Here is a 23,831-nt window from a genome sequence, read left to right on the forward strand (position 1 = left end):
GGTCGGACTCGTGTGGGAACCACGGACTTGGGGAGGGGAGCATTCTTTTTCCATTAAAACTTAAGTATCTGAAATTGCAATTCAACCCGATTCTAATCAGTCTTCTCTTCCCGTCTCTCGTTTTGCTCCCTGATTTAAAGGAAAAGTAATTTCAGATCGGAGCGGCTCCCTTCGCCCCAGTAAGGGACTTTTGTTTTTAGCTTTGGAACTTGAGTGACAGCTCATTTGGGTTCCGTGGGGGCGGTCTTAATTACTTAAAGGCGAAGGGAAGGGGACTGAGGAAGCAAGAGGGGACAGAAGCCTCGGCTTGCAGAAAAGTTTTCTAAAGAAAGCACTTCACACGAGGCCCAGGGACATTTCAATAAAAATTTATTGAAATTTCAATGCTGTTTTTAAAGAGAGGGGAAGAAATACAGAAAACCAAAGAACTCATCAACAATTAGAACACAAAATATACCTTCATGAATTTTTGTCTTTAAACCATCCCTCAGCACCTGACTCGTGAACTGGGAATATAGCTCTATAGGCACCAATTCAAAACACCATCAATATTGAAGACAGTAGTCAATCCCACTTCGTTTTGAAGAAACCAGACTAGCAAATACAAATACAAAAGAAAAATTAGAAAATCAATCCACAGCCTCTGCACTCCCGGTCCCCCCCACCCCTCCCCACCCCCAAGCAATCTCAGAAACACTCTTAGGGTGTTATATTTTAAGGAACTTAAGGTAAGTTGCACACCTCCCCAGTTTGGGGTGAAATAGACAATGGTGCTTCCCCCCCCCCCATTCTTGGACACTAAAAAAGAAAAAACTTTTTTTTTTCAGACAGCTCTTTTGAAAGTCTGTTGGTGTCGGTGCAGAAAGTGTGTTTTCTAGTTTTAAAAGCGATCCTGTGGCCTTGAAATAAAATTGACGAAAGGAAAACAAGAACACAAAACCAGGCGGCTGCGATCCTATTTACATAGACCTATGTACAACGTCAATAAATTAAAGTTTAATTTTCCGAGCATTCATATTGCACCTATTTACAAGAGTTATCAAATAATTACATAAATACTTTGTCTAATAGTCTCACTTCTTCTTTATTATTTTTCTTAAAACCTTGTTATTGCATATAGAGGAAAGAGAATTAACTGAGACATAAATCCTGCTACAAAGATGAGATAAAATAAATTCACTTTGTGTGTGTGTGTTCTCCCCACCCCTTCCCTTTAAGTCCTCCCCCCCTTGGGATTGCCAATTGGAGGGTAGAGAATGGGGGGGGGGGGAGTATGGGTTCATGTTCTTTTCTCTCTAAAAGCAAGCATTCAAATAAAAACCACAAATACATTACTGTGGATCATGCAAAAAGAGACCTATAGCGGCTCTTAAAACATCACAAGAATATTAAAAAGACACAGATTTCCTTAATAGAGACCAAAGGATGGCAAGGACTTCCTTCCCCAAACAATGCTGCTCAGTCATTTATTTAGAACTGATATGCAAGTCACTATAAAGTTTTAATGTTCACAAACAGAATCATGTTAACGTATTCATTTGTCCCCAGTATATTTTTTTTTATTTTGTTTTTGTTTCTACTTGACACGGTGAAGGAAAAAAAAATATATATATATATAAATCTGCACTGGGGGAGGAGCCTTTCAACACCTCCCCTCCTGGTGGGCCTGGCTACCTTTTTTTCTCCCCACAGCAACCAGACCAGCCTTGTGGCGGGAGGTGCTGTGGCTATAAATGGTTTAACTCCTACCCCAACAGCTCAAGGCAACAGACATTTCTGGGCCCCAGAATCTGAGTCAGATCCTGGATATATAAACCACGCCAAGAAGACAGGGCCTGTTTCTAGCACATTCTCGAGGAGTCCCGCACCCCTTCCCAGACAGGACTGCACAAAGGGCCAACCCCACGGCGCGCCCGTGGTTTATTTTACATCCGACAAAGTGCACTGCAGACTGGAGACTGGAATGAAGAGATTTTTTTCTAGGGAGGGCTTTACGGGGACCCGCTGCGGGACCTGTCCGGCTTGGCCTCCAAGCCGCTGACCAACCGCTGAATGCTCTGCAGTTCGCTGGTGGCCGCCTCCTTCTCCGGGCAGAGTTTGGGCGACAAGGACACAGAGCTGGAGGAGAGCGTGGAGGAGCGGCTGTTGAGTTCCGAGCCTGAGTCCACGGCCACCGAGGCCGGGCTGGCGGCCAGCGCGGCGGCTTTGGCGTCCAGGGGCCCCGCGGCCGCGGCCATGGACGGCAGGGCGGTGGTGAGCAGGCCGCTGCTGTCCGGGACCGGCATGGGGATGGAGTAGGGGCTGTAGCGCAGCCGCGGGCGCATGGTGTTCAGGTTGAGGAAGGGGTGTCGGTGCACCGAGCTGGAGGCCGCGGCCGAAGACGCGGCCGCCGCCGCGGCCATGTACGTGTAGGGGTAAGGGAACAGGCTTCCGAAAGGCGACATGGCCAGGCCCTGCGGGGAGAAAGAGAAACGCAGGCGGTGAATCGGCTCGCAGGGCCTGCGCAGCGGGGAGGAGCCAACCTCGACCGTCCACCCGCCCCCTCCCCCCAACCTTGGGGCCTTGGGCAAGTCATTAATCTCTGGGGCTGGGGCACTCAGCTTTCCTTCTCTAGATCCACTTCACTCCCTGTGCCCCAGCTTTCTTATGGAGGAAAAACAACAACAACAACAACAACAAAAAACCCCAGGGATATACGAGATAGTTCGTACCCTTACTGGGACTTTGGATAGTGAATGGGCTAAGGCCCGCAACGCGCTACATGGGGCACCTGACCAACAGAACTGTTAGAAATTCTCCCACTGGGGTCAGTCGGTGCACCTGATAAATGGGGCTGCAGGCTAGTCCAGCCACAAAGGTAGCAAAGGGTATAAATTATGGGACATACATTTGCTAAAGGCAATTGGGGGTGGGGGGAGCGAAAGGTGTTTGCTCTAAACGGGGACAAACAAATCATCTGGCCTGATACACTGGTATTACAGGTAGAGAAACCGAGGTAGGCCCCACGGGTACAGGAAGCCACTCAGCTTCAAGTTCCAGAAGCTGAATTTAAAATTTAGGCCCCCCTGCCCTGGGCCAGTTCTCTCTGTCCTTTGCCATGGGGTAGGTACCCTGACTACCTACCTGTTTGCCCAGGCAGCCCCTCCAGGACAGGGTCTCCAGAAGGAGAGGGGAGCAAGGGGAAGGGCCAGAAGCCAGCCCTGTTCTCAGTTCCCTCCTCCCCTCCCTCCCCCCCCCCCCCCACCAGAGGGGAGCAAACCCTGCCTCTTGGCTCAGAGAAGGGAGACGAATGTACTCAGACAAAACAAAGGCAAGGGCGTGCAGAAAACCCCACAGAACCTTTCTCGCTGGGTTCAGAGCATTTCCAGCGGGCCCGACTTCTCCCCAGCTGCCCTGCACCCCGGCACAGCTGTCTGACCCGTATAAGAGGCCGCCAGGCCTGCCACAGCCAGCCGAAGAAGTCTGCCCCTATCCTCTGACATTTCCCACACAGGCACAAACCATTAACCCTTTGGGGCACAGGCTGGCCTGCTTGGGGTGAGGGACAGGGGACAAGCTTCCCACTGGAAGGAAAGGCAGAAGACTCAACTCCCACCCAAAAACAGTCCCTGCCCCTCCCCAGGCCGTGGTCCCCCCCTTGTGTGATTCCTGGCGGGGCCGTTGGCTATGAGCCATTGGAGAGGCATTAGAGCTCTGAAGCTGACATCATAGACCCTGAAGAAGGTCCTGAAGTCAGCGCCTCTGCCCCACCACTTACAGGCTGTGTGACTTTGGATAAGTGACTCAACATCTCTGGGCCTCTGCCACCTCGTCTATAAAGGGGAGGTGACAACAGTGCCACTGAAAGCAGAACAGACCGAGCACAACCGAAGTGCCAGATAGAGCCATTAGCATGATTACTGCTTTCCTACTCTACTAGAAACAGCCCTTAACTTAGAAAAAAATTTAAAGTTTTTTTGGGGGGGGGAGGGAGGGAGTGTCAGGTTCTGCGGAGTCAGTGAGATAAACCTCGATCTAGCAATTCTTATTATGATTAATTATTATTATTAGGGCTCCTAAGCCAGGGGGACTGGTGGGGGTCTGGCATCGCACGCAGGGTGGGGTAAGCAGAGCCACCCTGAGGGAGGGTCTGGAGAGCCCCGTGGATGACCCCTAATTACCTGCGAGGCCAGGACGTGCTGCTGGAGGTGGAAGGGCAGGGTGGCGGCCGACGCCCCCGACAGTCCCTGCGCCGCGGCCGCGGAGGCCATGGCGGTGGAATCCAGGCCCGAGACGCCGGTGGAGGCCCCGGACACGGTGGCCAGCAGGGGCCCCATGCCGGCCGCCATGCCGGAGAAGGCGCCCCCCATGGCGAACTGGCCGGGGTGCAGGAAGAGCGGGTGCCCGTTGAAGAACTGCTGACCCGCCAGCCCGGGGGCGAAGCCGAGGCCCGGCAGGGGGCCCTGGCCCAGGTGCGCGGCGGCCGCGTCCGTCTGCACCGTGAGCGGCGCGAAGGCCTCCTTGCCCGGCAGCGCGCGCGCCTCCTCGGCCTTGGACGTGGCCGCGCCCTCGCGGCCCGGGCTCCGGCGCTCCTCGGCGCCCAGGCCGCGGGTGCTGGACGAGATGGTGGCCGGGCTGTGGCGCGAGTCGGGCGACGCCTTGTCCGGCCGCCCGCTGTCCCGGGGCCGGCCGCCGGGCTCGGCGGCGAAGAGGTGCGCCTTGACCGCGGGGCTGCCCTTGTCGCGGCACGGCTCCTCCGACGTGGTGGTGGTGATCTTGGCCGCGTCGCAGGCCTCCGGGCCGTGCTCGTCTTTGCTGTCGGCCTCGGCGTCGCTCTCCCCCTCGCTGGGACACAGATCTACCATAGGAGGGGCACAAAAGCCAAGCGGAAGGGCGTGAGCTCCAATCTGGGCCAGCGGGGAACTCCAGTTGCCTGGTCTGAATCCCAGCTCGGGCCATGTACTAGCTGTGTGGTCCCCGGCCGGCCCCTTAACCTCTCCGGGCCTCAGTTTTCTCATCCGCAAAGTGGGAGTGATGACACCTCACAACTTTCCTGGGACGATTCACTAAGCTAACCCTCAATTTACAATATTTACATAGAACTGAACCCCTTCCCCACAGAACTCCCCCTCCCCCGAACCACTAGTGGACTTTTACTATTTTTTGCAATCGACCGTTGAGCTCCTACCCTGTCAAAGCCTTTACTCGCCTTTCCCCAGTTCACTGCCTTCACTTTTTAGAAACAGAATTAAACGTATCCTAAAACTCACTTCAGGAACACCTCCTAGTTACTATCCAGAGTCTTTGTGCAGTGAGTGTCCAAGATTGGCACCTTCCAGAAATTTGTGAATTCTTCCAGAAGGATCCGTTTGAACCCTGCCCTGGTGGCAGTGGCAGAAATCCACACCCTCCCTCCACACACACACATTCAACTGGAACCTTCTGTTGCCCCTGTCCCCGCAGACTGATGGGGGCAGCCCGCTCACCCACCCTGGGACAATCACAGATTCTTTCACTACACCCTCTGTGGGTCTCCCCCCAGGGAAAAAAAAAAAAAAGGAAAAGAAAAAGGGATCCTATTTTATGTTTAAAGTTTAAATGGACTGAAGTCATCATGGACTTTCATTTTAATTCACTTAAAAACAGGTTTCTTCCCCCTGAGAGAGTGTGTGTGTCTTTCCAAATAAATAGTTCTTGTTCTTTAAACACAGGAACTAACTGGGGGTTTGAAGCATCTTGTCCGCTCTCTCTCTCCCCTACTCTCCCTACTTGGATCCCCAGGGCCTCCTCTGCTTCCCCAGTGCTGTTTTCCCATTGTTGGCTCTAAGGCTGGACGTTTTCTCAGCCACTGTCCCTGTTCCAGGTGGCAGAGAATCCCCTCCCCACCCCCCTGCCTCAGGCCAAATACATTTTAATCTAGAGCTCAAAGATAGTAAAAAGTCACCAGTTGCTAGCTTGGAGAGAGTTGAGGGAGAGAGACAGAGACAGAGACGTGCTCCGCGCAAGTTTTCAAAGATGGCCCCACCGAGAAGGAACAGCCACCCCGGCCTCAGCCAAACCAAGGTTTGCAGAAAGGGGGTTCAGAGTTCTCCTTTATACACCTGAGGGACGGGGACACACCTGGCCACCCTCTTTGAACTGTGGCTCCTGCTTAGGGACTTGAAGAAGCATCTGAAGTTTTTGAAGGGCAGGGTCCCTGGTGGATACCCCCCCCCAAATCTCCCAGCCGCGCCCCCCCCCCAGCCCCAAACCTGGAGTGGAGAGACTGGAGGCGATCAGGTCCTACCTTTGAGGTTCGATGTCCCTACGGTGGAGACAGCTGGAGACGAGGACTGGGCAAAGCAGTTAAAGGCTGCCTGTTCGCTTGAGGACTCATCTGAGGTCCCATTCTCCTTCTTCTGTCTGTCATCGAACACCCTCATAGACTGCAGGGTGAGCTGTTTTCTGTGCCAGAAACCCACACCCAGCGTCACAGAGCGGAACAGACATTTCCCCTCTTTGTCCGCCTCACCCTCTCCAAAGAGGCGCACTGGGCACACCTCACCCTGCCCACCACCCACGGTTTCTCTGAAACCTGCTTGCCCCGAGGCAGCCAGAGACCCGAGCATTGTTCTGGGGCCTGTAAGGAGGCCTGAGTGTGGCACGGAGGGGAGGGGGCTGTTGGAGGAAGAAGGCTTCAGCTCCACTCAAGATCAGCAGTTCATTAGGGCAAGAGCACGGGCCACAGACAGCTGAACGGCCGGCCTTACAGAAGGAGGGTGAACTGGGTGCCCCAGCTGGTGAACACACACAGCCTCCAAACTCCCCACTGGTTGCTAAGACCGCGGTTGCCAACTTGCTTATTTCACGGTGCACTTTAATTGTGTTATGTTACCGACATACCCATCGTAACCGGAGGGGGGAAATAAGAATGTATGTGGATGTTGGACATTATGTTTTAACGCTCACCGCCCCCCGCCCCCGCCCCCGCAAGGGGAGAGGTTAAAAATCTGGGCTGATCTTCTGGATTTTGGAAATTCTTTGAAAGCGGGTGGGGGAGGGGAGAGCCGCTTCCATATACTATCCAGCTGTCTGCTTCATGCAAAATGATATGTATACCCATGAAGGAGAGCATCCTAGATTTCTCAAGGGGCCTCAGTTCTGTCGGACCGTATTTGCAAGACAAGTTTGCAAAAATTCCAAAGCATTTTGTGAATGGTTTAGTCCTTTCCTGGGACCTGGCTGGGATGAAGTTCATTAGGAATGAATAGGCGACTGTCTATGATCTGTTATCCCTGACACTTTTCTTCCAGAGACCGCTATGGTGTGGCCTAGTTCGTGTCCTTGCAAGCAGGTAGCAGAGAGGCGGTCAATTCTTTTCCACCACCCCCCCCCCCCTCCACACACACACACCTTCTTAATATAAGTGCCTGCATCCCGCTTCTAACAGTTGAGGCTTGGGTCCAAGGGAAATAATTCTCCAAATTACCTGAGAAAATACTGGTTAAGGGTCTCCACTCACCTTTTTTCTCTCCTGCCATTTCCAGTGTCCCGGAAACCTTTTGCAAAAGGGTTGTTGTCTATTTTTAACTGAGTTATCTAGAGGAGGAGACACAAGCAAGAAAGAGACATTGGCTTCATTTTCTAGAATGTTTCGGGGGGGAGTTCCCGCCCCCCCCCACTTAGTCTACTAGAAATTGGACTAGCCAAAAGAAGTCATTCGTATATGCCAGGTTAAAGAGAAAGGGAGAGGAATAACGGTTGTAAGGGTGGAGGGGACCCGGAGAAAAATCAAGGATCTACACCATGGCTTACACCTCCCATAGGAAGCCACAGCAGGGATTCCAGACTGAAATTATACCGTCTGGGAAATGCCTCATTCTGTTCTGCAGGCAGCCTTGAGAGCTTGGGTTTAGAAATGGAAAGACTGTCAAAGTTGTCAAAAGAGACAACCTGTAGATCTTAAAATTATGCTTTCATTTTGTGTTTTTTTCATACAGTGCAATTCATCATAAAATATGTTATGGCGTAAATCCTGCCCCCAAACACACACACACACACACAGACACACACACACACACACACACACACACACACACAGCATACACTCCAAACTTTTCTGTGAATCTAATAAAATGATTTATGGGGTTTCGCTGCTCTTGTGCCAGAGTGGGTTTGATTATTTATTTATTTATTTATTTATTTGTTATTTTTTATTTTTTGCTGGGTCGGGGTCGGTGGGGGGGAGGAGGGTTGGGGAATTACAATATTGACAATTACAGATGTCAAAGGACTGAATGACCACTGGAAACATTTGTTTTCATTTATATGCTCTGCCACCCCCCCCTTAGGTTGGAGAAGGCCTGTGGCCTCTTTGTCCCATCAAAAATGCTATGTTTTGTTATTACTTTAACAACTCAGATTCACAGGATTCTGGGTCTAGAGGGAGCGTGCATTTGCACACTGGGGCAAAATCCCATAGTATGTAATCTTTCAAATCCCTTCCCTTAGAGGAAAAAAAAAAAGAGAGAGATCTAGAAAGTCAGAGGACCCACCCATGGGGACAACGTATTCAAACGCAAAAGGAAACAAGGCTCAGAAGAGCAGGGGTCCTCTGCTGCCCCCACCCCCAGAACAGCCTGCTGACAGTCAAGCTGGGAGCTGGGGAATCAGCAAGCTTCACTTTCCCCGGGTCTCTCGGTGCACATGCCCATGACCTTCAGGCCAGCATAACTTGACATATCAGGTGCTGCCTGCTGGTCCATTTGGGGGTACTTCTAATCTGGGCTTCAGGCCCAAGGGAGAAAAAAAAAAAAAAACCTTCAAATGAAGGGATGACTTTGGTCATCTCATCTCAAAAGCCTCAGACAACTCGATTAGCATGACCCTGTGATCAGAGGAGGTTTTTCCAACCACACACACACACACACACACACACACACACACACACACCATAAAAAACACAGCAGCATAAAAGGTAATAAAAACCAGACCAGCTACTCAGGGTTTCTGGCTAGGGGAGAAAATCTGTTCTCCAATGGGATTCTCCTCCCAGGATATCCCAAATGGCTTTTGCCTTAACTTTTTAGCTGGTGCCTTTAGAACCTGGAACCTGGTTTTTGATGCTTCTTCCAGAAGGAGAGGAAGCTGAGCCTCAAAACAAACAAGAAAAAGCCAGGAGTGGGGAAGCCGGTGGCAACACGGTTATAGGAGCTGCTCACTAGCAAAGTTAGTTTGGCATGTTTTCACTCCGCGTTGGAGTCCTAGCTGGTCAAGTTTTTGTTTTGTTTTGTGCGTTCCCTGCCTCTTGGACGCGCTCAGAGCCCCTTCCCCTCCAAAAGCTCCCCTGAAGGTCAAATCACAGAAGAAAACTGAGCCTCTCCCATCCAATTCTTTTGTAAATCCCTCAGCGTCTTCCCCAGGCAGCTTAAAGGTGAGGGGAAAAATATCACCGTGGAAAAGAAAAGCGACTTTTGGTTACCTTGTCATTCTGGTATGCTGTCACGGCGATGAACTCAGTTTCGGGGAACAAGTATGTCCGAAATGTACTATAAGGAAGTTTCAAGATGTCATTGGCCCTCACGATGTGGAACCGTGGCTGGTATTTGTGCATGGAGTTCAATATGGTCTGCGGGGGGGTGGAGGGGGGGGCGCGCAGGGGAGAGGGGAGACACACAGCAAAAAAAAAAAAAAAAAAAAAAAAAAAGGTTTAGTGAGACAAACGGGACCTTAGGACCCCTGCCAGGCTGACATCTACCCCACCGAAGGGTACCAAGCTTATCTGGAGCCCACCTCCTCTCCTCGGAGCACCTCTTTGGGCACACTCCGCTCCACACATGTTATCTTCTGGAGAATCCAAACTGCTCCTCGGTTTCCAAAGGGTCCCCCCCACCCTCACCATCTAAGGTCCGTTCGTACCTTGAACCCTAGCCTACCTGAGTACCAAAACTATAAATTCCCCTGCCACGTTGCGTGATCACTTGGGAAGGCCAAAGTCTTAAAAGATAGAGAAAAACATGCATTTTAATTTACAAAATGATTCAGTCCTTTAAGCGCCCACTAATTGACGAGCCAATCCACTTAAAGCCCTGAAAGGTTGAACTCTAGAGAGGAATATTTATGCCTTAATCAAATCAAAGGCTTCAAATGCAATTCCTGCCCGCTGAAGATATTTCCGCGTCATTCACATCTTCCTGGGCCTAATCTTTCTGCTTATTCCTCGCTTATCACTCGGTTTATTTTATTGAAATGTTGGGGAGGGGGAGGGGCAGGGGGCAAAAGGTGTTTTGCTTGACTTTTACAAGCAATTCCAGTCTCCTCAAAGTTTCTAAGGACTCTCCCACTGACTCCATGCATACACTTCCAACATGCACATCATTTTTATCCTGGAGAGCTCCGTCTCATTTCTAGCAAACCTGACTTTCACCTAAGCCCGAGTTTCTTTTTTTTCGGAGGAGAAAAAAAAAAAAAAATCTTTCCAAAAATGTACTCACACCCTTTTAACCAACGTAGCCAGGGCTCTGAACCTTAACCCCCCGCCCAAGAAATAATAAGGCTCGTTTCCAAACAGAAGTAGAATAGCTCAAAACAAATTCCTGGCAGACACATAACTTTAAAATTGATTTTGTAGCTTAACAATTGGTTTTTAACTTCACTGTCAGGCGTTTACCAAGACCTGGAATTGCCACAGAACGCGAGTGGTGAGTGTTCTCGCCCTCGTTTCTTTTAGAGCGCCAGGCCTTCCATTATCCAAAGAGAAACACCCCGGAATCCTCTCTCTGGCTCTGTTTCCGATGGAACAACTTTTGCTACACTTAGCAACAGAGGGCAAGGGAGAAGTCTGAGCAGAAACCGGTGATTTTACAAGGCCAGGGGAAGCGCTGCCTTTGCTAAGGTGAAGAAAGAGAAAATTTTACTGAGCGGTGAAACTTACAAATCCGTGTTTGTCCGAAATGTTGTTGGTGAGTTTCAGTTTGAGGAAAGTGACAACTTTGGACATCCACTGTTCCCCGGTAGCCGGGCTGTCTGGGTGAATGTACATTCTCTTTGGCATTTCAGGGTCAGCCTTACCAGCCACCATCCACCGAGAATTATGGAATTTATATCGACAGTCATCAGCAGCTATAATGTCCATCAATAGAATATATTTGGCTTTTTTATCCAGCCCGGAACATCTTACTTTAAATGGAGGAAACATTCGCCTACAACAGCAAGGGGAAGAGAAAAAGAAATGGCTCAGACTCTTGGGTTTGAGTCCCTGTTTACCCTGAAATATTTCAATCTGATTCAAAACTTTCTCCTGTGATTGACTGAGGAGTTTCTGTTTCAGAGGAAGGCCACTGAGGGCAATATTATATCCTTCCACGACAGAAGTGTTAAGCACCCTCAATTTCTCTACGGTGAAATGTCTCAAGGTTCAAAACAAGTGAATTATGGCACTCCCTTTCTCTACAGCGTCTAATAATCTCTCCACAATTTTTTCCTCTTGTAGGACTTCACAGATGGCCCTCTTTACAGAGAAATTCTGGCCTTTCCCCCTGTCCCCGGAGTGTCCTACTTCTAAACAGCTAGGGGTAGGATTTTACTTAAAGTGGGGTCAGTCAAGGCTAGAATTCGCCACTGCTGAGGAAAAAGTTAAATTTATCAAGGAAATAAACGTCCAGCTTCCTGCTACGGAGCAGCGAACCCGCCTCTGGGGGAAATGAAACCGGCCTTCAGTGAGTTCTCAAAACGAATTCTGTAGTTTGGGGTGGACTTCTGGGCCTGATAACCAATCTGCCTGGCATGCTGCTAACCACATTTCTCCCCTGGCTCGGGCCCGTCCCGAAAGGCAAGGCTGTACCACCAACAGCTTCTTATTTCCAGAAGCGGTGGCAACCCACGGTCCCTGACTCGAAAGGGAAGCACTTCGCTGCGAAACCGAGGTAACGTCTTCTGGGTTAGAGAATGTTTATGCCTAGCTTTGGCCTCATTTGCTAGGAAAGATACCGAAAGCTCGAGACATCCCTCAAGAGAGGGAGTTTATTTTTATTATTCCAACACTATGCCTTGATGGACTTCAATGCCATAAAAAAAAATCATTGATTTTAAGGGACAGGCAGGTTTCGGTCAGGCAAGGACCTTTTCGTTATATAAATGTGGTTGGTAATATAGAAAAAAGCAGCATGTGTCTCTCCAGGGGCCTTGGATCTGCAAACATCATCTTAATTATCCAAAATTGCCTAAACTCTCCCTCGGATTACGGACACGTGAAGCAGTGTAGACAAACAAACCCAAATGCCCTTCCATTTCTCTGTGACCCTGCCGGAGGCCAGCGCAGGCCCCCCTGCAGACCCAGAGGCTAGGCTGGAGAGCAGAAAGGGCAAATGGAGAGCCAGCTTCGGGGTCTCCCACTACCACACAAAAGAAAAGGGCAGTGAAAGTTTTTCTCGCTGGGAACAAAATGAAACAAACAAAACCCAGAACATCAACAAAGACATAAGGATGTTCCAGAAAGGTTTGAACAGCGGAACTTCCTGCCATGGGGTGGTTTTCTTTCTTCCTGCAGGAGATGTCTGAGTGCCTTGGAAAAATCCTATCTAGCCTGTAGGGAATCCAGGGTGCGGACCGAGGTGGGAAAAACTAGGGCTGCAAAGGGCCAGGTAAGCTGAAATTTCCGACCCGTGGGGCAGGGGCCGGGAATGTCTGTACCTGGTTCCAGGGGAACTAAGTTTTGACTAAGCCCGAGTAACCGGCAAACCGGGTATTCTGGGAACAGAGAGAGATAAAGGCAAGGTGGGGGGAGAAGAAAACACCTCCATTAGCTTGGGGGAGGGGGCCCGGCTACGTGCTTACCTTCCCGACTTGGTAATGACCATCTCGGTGCCCCGCTTGTGGAACTGATCCCAAAGTTCTTTGGCCTCGAGGTGCACCTTGGGGTCATCCTCCACCTCTTCTTCGGGCTCCATGGTCTTCAGAGGCCTCAGATGCGCCTGGGGCCCCAGGGACGAGAAAGGGATGCCGGTCTCGGCCGCCCCCACCAATTGATCCATGATCGGCTTGGCCAGGGCGCCCGCAGCGAGAGCGCCGCCGCGCCGTTGGGAGGCAGCGTCAGCGCGGGGAAGAAGGGCGGCTGGTGACCAGCACCGCGCTCATGGCGAAGTCCGGCGCCCGGTGAGGTAGGAACGGATGGTAGGCCATGCTTGTCCCAGGAATGACCGGATCTCTCATGGAGAGGCTCATCCACTCCAGGCGGGGCGCTGGGCTCCAGCCGGGGACAAGTCCGCAGCTGCTGTTTGGTTTTGTTTTGGTTTTTAACAGCAGCACATAGTTTGAGAAAGAAAAAAAAAAAAAGAAAGAAAGAAAGAAAAAAAGGGGGGGGAGTCACAACTAAAGCACCCTAGGGAAGGGGGGGAAGTGTCTTTTGGGAAGAGGGAATGCCTCTTTTAAGAGGGCAAGGCGAGAAATCAGGAGACATAGTCGCTTGGGTGACTGTCCTTGTGCCTTGCGTTTTTTAAAAAGCCGCTCCTGGAAGTCGGTTTCACAGGCGAGAGCAGCGAGCAGGGTCTCACTGGCGCCCGAGCGCCGCCGCTTAGGCCGAATCGACACTTCAGCCCCCGGTCCCAGGAATCGCTCCCCGGCCCCCGGTTCTTTGTTGCGATTGCGGACGACTCAGCTCCGAGAGACTTTTTACCTTCTCTTCTCCTTGTTCCCCGCCCCCCTGTCTCTCTTCCTCTCCCTCTCTCTCGCTGGAGGCGTCTGCTGTAGCGCTAGACCCCGGCTCCGCCAGCGAGCGAGAGAGCGGAAAAGTCTCTCGCCTTTAAAAAAAAAAAAAAAAAAAAATCTCTGATTCAAGCTCTCTTCTACCAGCGCTATCAAAACTTGAACTGCAAACTGGGCTTCCGTCCGCCCTCCTCCTCCTTCCTCTGCTCCGAGCCTCCGGAGGGTGTCCTGGGTTGCAATCCGAGTCCCGCGGCGCTCCTCTCCCGCGCCTGTCTTCCTTGTCCTAAAACGTGAGCGAAATCGCTTCCTAAATCTGCGTCCAGACGCGCAGGGCAGGGAGGATTGAGTGGGGGGAACGAACTGGGGAGAGGGGGAGAGAGAGAGGGAGAGAGAGGGAGAGACAGGGAGAGAGGGGAGAGAGGGACGGAGCGGGAGAGGGAGCGCGAGGAAAGGGAGGGAGCGAGAGCGAGCGAGCGAGCGAGCGAGAGCTCCGCGCCACCCTCCTCCGCCTCTAGAATTCCCCGGGCGTCTGCACGGCGGCTCTAGAAGGTCGGGCTGTGCTGTGGGCTGCGGGGAGCCGGAGGCCTCTTGATTGGCTCTTTGACGCTTTCGGACCAATTGTGTTGCTGCATAGGCGTGGTTTTCACAGGTCGAGTGCTGGGGGATAGAGCCGAGTTATAAAAAGAAGGTGTCGGAAACTGTAACGTCGCAGCGCCGCATCGGTACTACTGCCTGTCCTGTGAATATGTCAACATGATCAGAGGGAGGGCGGGGAGCCACTGGGGAGCGCGCACAGAGTCGCCTCTAGGTGGCTTATCGAGAGATCGCTGCAGCCCCTGAGCTCGCTCGCTCGCGCTGGCTCAGCCCACGTCTGAAATGCCTCAGTCATCCAGCCCCGGATCGAGGGAGGAGGCAGGGCCCGGGGAGGAAGGGGGAGGAGGAGGGAGCGAGCGAGCCGGGCCAGGAAGGCGGAGAGCGCGCCGGGCGCCGGGCAGGGGCGCTCGCCTCTCGCGCGCTCGGCTCGCCTCTCCTCGCCGGCCGCCGCGGCCGTTTCCCTCTGCGGCTCACCCTCTCGCCGCGGCCCCGGGAGGGCCAGGCGGACGGCCGAGCCCCCGGCGAGCTGCCGTTCGGCCGCCGGCCGCAACAAAAGGCGGCAGCGGCGGAGGGGCGAGCGCCGAGCGCCGAGACTCCGGGCTTGCGCGCTCCCCGGCCCCACGTGGAGCCCAGCTCCGCCCGGCCGCCGCTGAAGGGCTCCCGAGCTCGGGTGGCTCTCGGCGCCGGGCTCCCGGCTCCTGGGCTCGCGGGCTCCCGGGCACACGCGTGCGGGGGCTCCCTCTCCCCCGGGCCCCACCCGAAGCCGTGGGCGGGGACCCGAGCGCCCCGCCACTCCCGCGCGCGGACACGCGCGGGCACCCCGGGACCGAGCCACCCGCGCGAAAACACGTACACGCAAACACGTACACAGCCTGCGCCTCCGGCCCTGGTTGCGCTCACCCCGGGAGGCGGACTCGGGGATTTTTTTTGAAATGCATTTGCCAGCCCTTTTAGATCTCGTCTTCTATCCGAATCCGGGCTCCCCGAGTTCCACCTGAATGTGTGCGTGAGTGTAGAGGAGAGAATGGAGATCGGGACGGAAGGAGCGCGGCGAGGGACTAGGTTCTGGGCCTGCCCCGGCCGAACCTCTGCCCTCACCTCGGCGGCCCTGGGAGAGCTGGTAGGGGGAGGCGCGCCCTCCTTGTATCTTCTCCGGGCATTGCACCTATCTCTCTCGTGCCTCAGTCCTTTCTCCACCCGGGGACTTATCTCACCAGAAGTCGGGGGTGAATTTGTAAAACAAACCGTGATACGCCCCCACCCCAGAGGCGAGGTGACTGGTTCCAGTTCAGGTAGGGTGTGTGGGGGGAGGGGGGGCTCAGCGGGGGTGAAGGGGAGGGAGGCGTCTTCCGAATCAGACCTGTCGCCGAATTGGTATGTTACCACAGGTTCCCTGTCTGGATCAGAGGCTTCCCCAAACCCACGTTTCTCGCTTCTGGGGTGGGGGGCAGGGAGTTGGGCCGTCCCTGCCCGGATGGATGGAAATCTTGGGTGGAATGTTCTTTTACCCTTTCTGGGTGGAGAGCTTCCTTGAGTGTAAAGGAGCGGAGAAAGGTTTGATTTCAAGGCCTAGGGGGCTAAGAAACCCAAGGCTTGGGATGTGTGTGTCTGTGTGTCCACAGCCAGCGCGGTCCTCTCTTAGTCCGCCCTGTATATCCCCACGCCCCCAGCTCCCAGACTCCGAAATGGGAGCAAGTGGAGGGTGAAATGCACTTCTATTGTGGGCCAACGGCCTCGAGATAGGGGCGGAACTTTAGAGGCGACAAGCTTTGCCAGCCTCGCATTTTTGACGCACATGGTTAAGAGCGCTTGGCGCCAGCGCTGAGAATTCCCTGAAGTCACCAGAGAGAATGGAGTGGTTCTTCGAACTCCGTCTGGCTCGCCATCTCACCCCCTTCTTTCCCTTTCGGCCTGTCTTTCTCTGGTGTCTCTCTGCCGGTGGTGGAGAAGAGAGAAAGAGGGAGAGAGAAGAAAGAGGGCGCAGGGCCCTGGGGTGTCAGACGCCCCCTCCCCGCCTCCCTAGCGGCCGATCCTGGAGGGTGCGAGAGGCCAGGCCTACCCCTCCTTACGCCTTCCACCGAGGTCACTGCAGGGTTTCACGAGTCTCTGGAGGCCCAAGCCCACCCCCTCCCCCACATCGCTCGCCTCCTGAGCCCGGGGCAGCTCGGCGGCCCCAAATCCCCGCGATCTGGTTTTGCCTGCACTCGCCAGCCAATCTCTGCCGGCCGCTCCATGTAGAAAGTAGTTCTGCAGCCACAATGCGACTGACACCCCCCCCCCACACACACACACACTCCTCACTGTCTCGGTGCCCTCAAGCGACCAGATGCACGGGAGAGAGATGTTTCACTAGGTCCTCCGCTTTCTTGGCCTCCCTTCTGTTTTGGACTTGGGAAGGGAGCTTGCTAATTTCACTCGTAAATATCTCGACTTGCCTCTGGCCCCAGCGTGGACCGAGCGGGATTTCTGGCCCTCACATGGCCCCCTCCCTCGAATGCCTGTATTTTGCCCGTAGTTCTGACTTAACCCTGGGGTCACCCCTGTTACCGCTCCATAACCCGTCCCCCATTCTTGCTCACAAGGGGTGGAGGGGGGGGGAGGAGAGGAAAGTTTGCGGGGTTCTGGATCGAAAATGTCGACATCTTGCTAATGGTCTGCAAACTTCCGCCAATTATGACTGACCTCCCAGACTCGGCCCCGGGAGGCTCGTATTCTGCTGGGAGGCCGCGGTAACTCGGGATCAAAAGCGGGAAGGTGCGAACTCTTCTGTCTCTGCTGGGCCGTCGCGCCCCCCTCCCGGTGGGTGATAAACCCACTCTGGCGCCGGCCGTGCGCTGGGTGATTAATTTGCGAACAAACAAAAGCGGCCTGGTGGCCACCGCATTCGGGTTAAACATTGGCCAGCGCGTTCCGAAGATTTGTGCTAGGCCTGGCAGCCGGGGGAACCCACAAGGCTAGAGCGCCCCGAGACCCACGGCTTTAGGCTCCAGACGCGGGGTCTACACGGCCTTCTCTCTCTCTCTCTGTTTGCAGACCCCCACGATAGTCTCTCTCTCTCTCTCTCTCTCTTTCTCTCTCTCCCCCCGCCTCACACTCAACAAAAGACATACGGTTAACATTGAAGGAGCCTGGCCTTCGGTAGAGTCTGGAAAGCGGTGTTTTAAATGTCGGAGGGGGGGGGGCTTGCAAAGTTCGGAGAGGACCTACGGAACTTCTGGTGTCCCCCAGATAGTCCTGCACCTTTTTGCAAAAAAGAGTTTTCACTTAATTGCAGGCCTGATTTTTTTTTTTTATTTAAAAAACAAAACCCACCTCTGTCTATCTGTAATGCCTGCAGCGTTTAAGGAGAAGCTGTGTGTGTGTGTGTGTGTGTGTGTAGATGGTAAAGCGGGGAAGGGGCAGAGGAGCCTCAGAACAAATTTCGTGTAGGCACACACAAATGCGAAACCAAAGCACCTATCCTCATAGTCCGGGCCACCGATGCGGCACAGAAGTTAGCCTTCCCAAAGAATGGCCCCGGAAGCCTCTGGTTGATCCTTCTTTTTCCCTATGGCACTGCCTGCCTCCAACTATAAAAGGGACAAACCGACCCTTTTGTGACCGAATGGTGTTTATCTGAAGTTTACAAAAAAAGGGGGGAGGGAGGGGGAAAGGTTGGTGGGTAGGCGGGGTGGTTTACTTTGGCAAGTTTGCTGTAAATACTGTCTTCAGCATGTGTGAGGTCTGGCGAGGGACTATTACACGCTTATTCCCTCTTAAACTTTCACCCCCCCCCCCTTTGCCGCCCAGCTTTTTTCAGTCCGAGGTGTCGGTAAATTGGAAACTCTGTTGACATAAAGACATCCGTGTTTCTCTAGGGGTCTGAGGCCTAATTAAGAAGTTTCCTACAGTGGTCAGGTCAACGCAGACACTTTTACTGGGGAGGGGTTCTCTGATCGCCTGGCAGTGTAGAGATGGCTCCCTGTTTCTGCCCAGTGCCCCCCCTCTGCACCGAGGATCTGGCCTTTTTGGTTTTGTTTTTGCTTTTAAAATTGACAAGCTTTGAAACCCACTGTATGTGGCTATAGGGCTCCCACCCACTTTGGCCGCCCCATTCTGCTAACTGGGGACTTGATCTTCCTGCCAGAGATCCCAGGGAATCAGCTGTCTCCGGAGTGCCTAGCTTAGTGTTTGTGAGTCCTGCAAAATGCTGCCAGCAACCTCCTCCCCACCTTAGCCCTCCTGTGCTACCCCAAACCTGAGTCTGCCATTTGCAGCTCTGAACCCACTAGAGGACCTCAGCACAGACCACGGAAGCTAGATGTTCCTCCTGGAGCTTGACGGTCGCTTCACCCACCCACCCCTCCCCAAAGCTTGCTTTGAGAGCTCAGTTCCTCCCTGGCCGGGAGTCAGCAATCAGCCTCCCTATCTTTCCTCCCTCTTGGGGCAGGCACAAGCCTCTAGGTTGGACCAGACAGGACACCCATCTTTTGTTTCTTTTTTGTTTTTGTTTGTTGGCCGGTTGGTTGGTTGGTTGGTTGGTTGAGGTCCCGGTCTCTGTTCATCCTTCAGGACTGTGACTGTAGACCTGTATAATCTTTTTTGCTCTGTTTCTTTGACCTTTTCTCTTCTCTCCCTTGTCTCTGTCTTGTTCTGTTTCTATTTCTCCTTCCCGGCTGTCTCTACCCGCCCCCCGCCCCCACCAGCCGTTAACTTCTCTTGTTCCTTCTGCTTCTGATTTGCTCTCTTTTTCATCCTTTCTTCATCTTCTTTCTTCCTTTCTATTTTCTCTGACTTTTTTTTTTTTTTTTTTGGCCCTCTCTGAATTCTCTCCTGCTTTTCTGTGTTTCTGGATTGCCCCTGTGTTCCCTCTCGCGCCCCCTTCATCTTTGCCAGTGACCAAAGCGGGCTGGAAGCTCTTCTTGGGGTTCAAGCAGACAGCTCCCCCCCCCCCCCGCCATGCCCTTGGCCAGGAAGAAGACACAGTGTCCTGAGAGAAATAGGGTTGGACCCATCTGTGTAGGTTGGAAGGATCACCCAAGTCACTCCCCCCCCCCCCCCCCCCCCCCCGCAGAGGATCTCTCTCCCTCCCTTTCTATCTCCTTTGGAAAGCAGGAGTCCCGGGTGAGGGGAGGCCCCTCTGCCCTAAAGCCCCAGCTCCTACCTCTGTCTTGCCCTAGCAGCACAGGGCCTTCCCGTAAGGCACATTTCCCTGTCCTCTGACAGCCCTCTAAATTATTGATCAGGGCGATTCAGTGCTAGAGTCTGGGGTGTGTGTGTGTGTGTGTGTGTGTGTGTGTGAAAAGGTTGTCAAAGTTGTCTAGCTTGGGGAAACAGTATTTTTAGTACGGAGGCTCACTTTGGTGCCAGCTGGTTTATGCTGTTTCTAGAGCATCATCCGTTATTCACGTAATCCCTGCTCATCATATCTCCTTTTAATGTAAATATGGTTTGGGCTGAAACAAAATGGAAAGATTTCACCCTCTGCATTATTCTTATTAGCACCTACCTTTCATCAAAGCCGATCACCCTGGAAAATGGCAAATTTGCACATGGCTACTGAGTTAGATAAGTTGGAAGGGGAACGAGGGAGGGGGGATGAAGTGGGTGTGGGGGGGGGAGAGTGCCTTTTATACATCTGTGAAGGGTTTTTTCCTCCCTCTCTCTCTCACAGGAAAAGGAACTAATTGTGGTTTCCTAATTTCAAACCAATCTACATCTTCAATGTTCCCTTTGTGTGTTTTACGCAATTACTTAAAGAAAAAAAAAACCAGATAATGTAATGGACGTTTCTTAGGCCAGCAGCAATGAATTCAGGAGGAAGAGGGCAGGGAATTTTTCCTCTCGTCTTATCTGACCCAGAACCAGAGCTGGCTCGGGCCTCAGGCACCTGTGACCACCCAACACCTTTCTTTATTCAACATCCTCTTTCCAGATTTTCAGTCCAGACAGGTAAGCGGGCAAATGGTCCCTCAGCAGTTCACGCCAGGAATTTGGCTTGGCGGGGGGGGGGGGGGGGGGGGGGGGGGTCTGAGGCTGAGGGACAGAATACTCTAAAAAGGTGGAGGAAAAAGACAACAGTACGTTCTCCAGTCCCCCCCCCCCCCCCCCCCCCCCGGCAGATGGGAGGCTTCATCTGGACGGGAGAGCTTGGTTTTCCACGGTTTCCCGCTTCTGGCTTCTGCCCCTTCCCACTGTTACTGGCGGGGCTGTCTGGTGCGAGTGGCTTGGGGGCGGTGGGGTCTTGCCCTCTGAGAGCAGACGGGGCAGAGGGAACAGGGGGATGTGTAAGCGAGGGGGCATGGCTAATTAAATGGCCGCCACTGTCAGGAAGGTTGACGGGGCCAAGAAAGATGGGCTCCTCCAATTCTGCTGAACTAACTGTCCCCTTAGAGCTACAGACACGTTTTCTCAATTTGAGCACAATATCCATTACTATTTCCCGTACTGGGTTTCAATTAAAGAGGATCAGAGCAGAGAGGGAAGGCAAGAGATAAATGAAAGAGAAGAGTGGGTGCAGAAGTATGTGTGTGTGTGTGTGTGTGTGTGTGCGCGCGCATGTGTGTGTTTCCTCTCCATTTTCTTCTAGTAGCTGCTCCTTGTGAGCCATCCAGGTGGCCTAGGTTCTGAAAGTCATGTTTTCGTGTCTCCCCCAACCCATTAGGAGATAACACACTCAGATAGTCTTTCCTATCCATTGGAGCCCCCAAAATGTGGCTGTCCCTGGGAGAGCTATGGCTTTGGGGAGGGATCGGTCTTTCCTATGTGGGCGCGAGGTTCCAAGGACTCAAGGGGTGTGAGCCTGGAAGGCTCACACGTTTTACCGTCACATTGAAAGCTGCTAAAACCCTATCTGCCTTGAACAATCCTATGGGAAACATAACCTCTTGTGGGTCTGGGACAGAGGGTGGCGGGGGAGTGATTTCACCCGCTTCTCCGGCTCCCTCGCCTGGCAGGTGGGGGACTTGGAAACCGGTGGCCAAGGCTAGGGTGTGAGTCTTAGGTTCAGGATGGTGACTCCAGGCCTGGTCTGTCCCTGAGCAGCTAGCTGCCTCACGCCCAGGGAAACGCTCTGGCCCAACTCACTCCTCACAGTTTGGAACCAAGCCCCAGCTCCGTCTCTGTGATCGCTGACCCCGCGGGGCCGTGGCCACTCAGAAAAGGGGGCGGGGGTCGCTGAACCTCAGTGTCAGTCTTAATTACCTGACAATCTGGGTAGCCTCCTCCTCTGTGTCGCTGAAACAAACTTGAGGCCTCAACAATGTGCCTTTAAGTCGCTGCCTTGCCTGCAAACTGATCTTCCCAGCCTTCAAATAGTGCATAACAAATCCTGCCTGAGTCTTGTAGAACATCCAGGGAGCGATGGGGGGGGGGGGTGCAGCGCAGCTGGAGGGACTGTTGTCTCTCTCCCAACCTGAGCCCAAGGTTTGGGTGACACTTGTGACCTTAGAGACCCCAGAAGCCTTTCCAAGGCTCCAACTTGGAGCCTTGGAATAAATAACCGAGAGCTGGAGAAGTTTCTCTCTCTTTTCCTTTTTTTATTTATTTTTAAGAGGAGGAAGACAGAGGCAAAGACACACACACACATAGAAAGAGAAAGAAAATGTTTGCAATTGTCAAAGCGCTTTCCCCAAGACCTGCTTTTTTTCTGGTGCCCAGACCTCAGTGCATTTCATCTCCAAGCCAAATATTAAAAACCCTGGCAGGCGCGCGGGCAGAGGGCAGCGGCCTTCTCGATCTGGGAACCTCTCCTGGCAACATCCTTTCCTCCTTTCCCCTGGGAAAGGAAAACTTGCGGCCCCCAGGAAGGAGCGTGAGGCAGCGACAGCCCAGAGCTCCCCATCCAGGTCCTGTGGACGACGTTGTCCGGGCCCCGGGGTGCTTCGCCTCGCGCCGCAGCCGCCTTACCCCGGTTCCAAATGCGGAAGCTGGACGCGTTCCGTGCGGCTCCAGGCCTCGCCCAGCACGGAACCCGAGGAGACACTCGCTGCCTCGGATTACACCCGCACCCTGGGGTGGAAGGGTCGAGACTCGGGTCTGCCCCCCCGCCCCCCGGAACGCCGCACCGGCCCGCCGGGGAGCCAAGAGGCCCCGGGCAGGCCGGCCTACCCCGATCTCCTGTCGCCAGGAGGTCCCGCCGGCCCGGGAACGCGCGAGCCGCGCGCACTGGCTCCCCGCGCTGGTTACCTGCTCTCCCGCCGCAGCTACCGGGGCGGGGCGAGGCGAGGCGAGGCGGGCTCCCCGGCGCGAGTGCAGAAAGCGCGCCGGCCCCGTCCGCGGAACGCAGGCCCTTTTCCCGTAGCTCAAACTAGGGTTACAGGGGTTCCGTGAGGAGCCCTCCTTCTCCCCCCCCCCCCCGCCCCCCACCAGCTCCGAGTTGTCCTTTTCCAGCATTGACTCCCATCCCCACCCCCCTGCTTGCAAAGGACAGATCCGGGGTGGATACTAAAGACCTTAAGTGCTGGGGGTGCAGGGGTTACCAAAACTAGAGGAGAAACGCAGCGCTCTCCGGCTCTCAAAGTGATGGAAAACCCACTGCGAGGAGATAGCCTCCCGGGGAGAAAAGCAGGGCTCGGAGGCCGCCGAGCAGAGCCGGGAGAGAATCTTCGCGTACAAAGGGAGGAGGGTGGGGTGCGAGGGAACGTTCTCCTCTCCCACCGCTGGGGTGTGTTTTTACATGTTTTCTTAGCAGCGAGTTCTATAAACAGGTCAGCCCTACACTGCCAGCCGAGGGAGTTTGAGGCCGTGTCTGGATCCGAGTGCAGACGCCTCTCTTTCCCACTCGCCCCCCTGCAGGCCAAAGGCGCTGGGGGCGCTGGGGGCGCTGGGGGCGAGGGCCGGGAGCCAGAGGCGGGTGCGCTGCCCCCCACTTCTGACTTGGAGGGGTACAGTTGCTTTTGAAATAGCTGCTATCGTCTTCAGACGGTAAAATACGAGCTCCCCACATGTCTGACTCTGGTCTTCTGGTTTGGGTAGTTTGGGGGTGGGGGGTCGTGGTGCTCTAATTACCTCTGAGCTGAGTGGGGGTGGGGCGGGGGGATTCTCTCTTTCCAGCTCGGCCCTGCTGGGGTGCGGGGGCGCGTTATTAAACCCAGACGCTCCGTCCAGGAATTGGGGCCATGAGGAAAAGATTTACAATTAAGCCAATTGGGGCCGAATGCAGCCATCCAGGTTTGCAGGTGTAAATAATGCCTTGGGTTTTCTTTCTTTCTTTCTTTCTTTCTTTCTTTCCTTCCTTCCCTTTCCAAGTGATTTCATTTCACCCCCACCCCACCCCGGCAAGATTCTAGTATTTTAGAGCAAAGTGGGGAGGAGGAAGAACGGTGGGGTCAAGTTAGGAGTTTTCTATTAGACAAGTTAAAATACGATGTTGGACTCACTTTTACGTCCGTGTCTTAATGCCGGGATTAACCAGGACAGGGGCCTCTATTTCATTTCTCCATCCAGAATTCGAGAATTGTTGGGGCCCTTGAAACGCCTTCTGAAGGTGGGTTATGATACTTTTAATTTTTAGGGAATGAGACGGATTTCTGTAACAGGGATATTGGAGCTGACTGACTATAAACTCTTTTTGGTCGTAGAGATCAGGTTCGGGAGGG

The 23,831-nt window shown here is 53.6% G+C and overlaps 1 protein-coding gene across 1 annotated transcript; it reads right to left on the reverse strand.

The window, feature by feature from the left end:
• Nucleotides 1-352: 352 nt before the first annotated feature.
• Nucleotides 353-15,456, reverse strand: TBX3 (T-box transcription factor 3). Its single transcript, XM_047827133.1, is given in 12 exon segments — nucleotides 353-2,453; nucleotides 4,161-4,837; nucleotides 6,266-6,423; nucleotides 7,481-7,557; nucleotides 9,440-9,586; nucleotides 9,894-9,911; nucleotides 9,913-9,954; nucleotides 10,892-11,159; nucleotides 12,793-13,012; nucleotides 13,015-13,080; nucleotides 13,083-14,316; nucleotides 15,121-15,456. Coding segments are annotated over 11 exon segments (2,232 nt in total). The 5' UTR covers nucleotides 13,180-14,316; nucleotides 15,121-15,456; the 3' UTR covers nucleotides 353-1,991.
• Between the last annotated feature and the right edge of the window lie 8,375 nt (nucleotides 15,457-23,831).

This window comes from Prionailurus viverrinus, chromosome D3 (genome assembly GCF_022837055.1).
Source record: "Prionailurus viverrinus isolate Anna chromosome D3, UM_Priviv_1.0, whole genome shotgun sequence".
Classification (NCBI taxonomy): domain Eukaryota; kingdom Metazoa; phylum Chordata; class Mammalia; order Carnivora; family Felidae; genus Prionailurus; species Prionailurus viverrinus.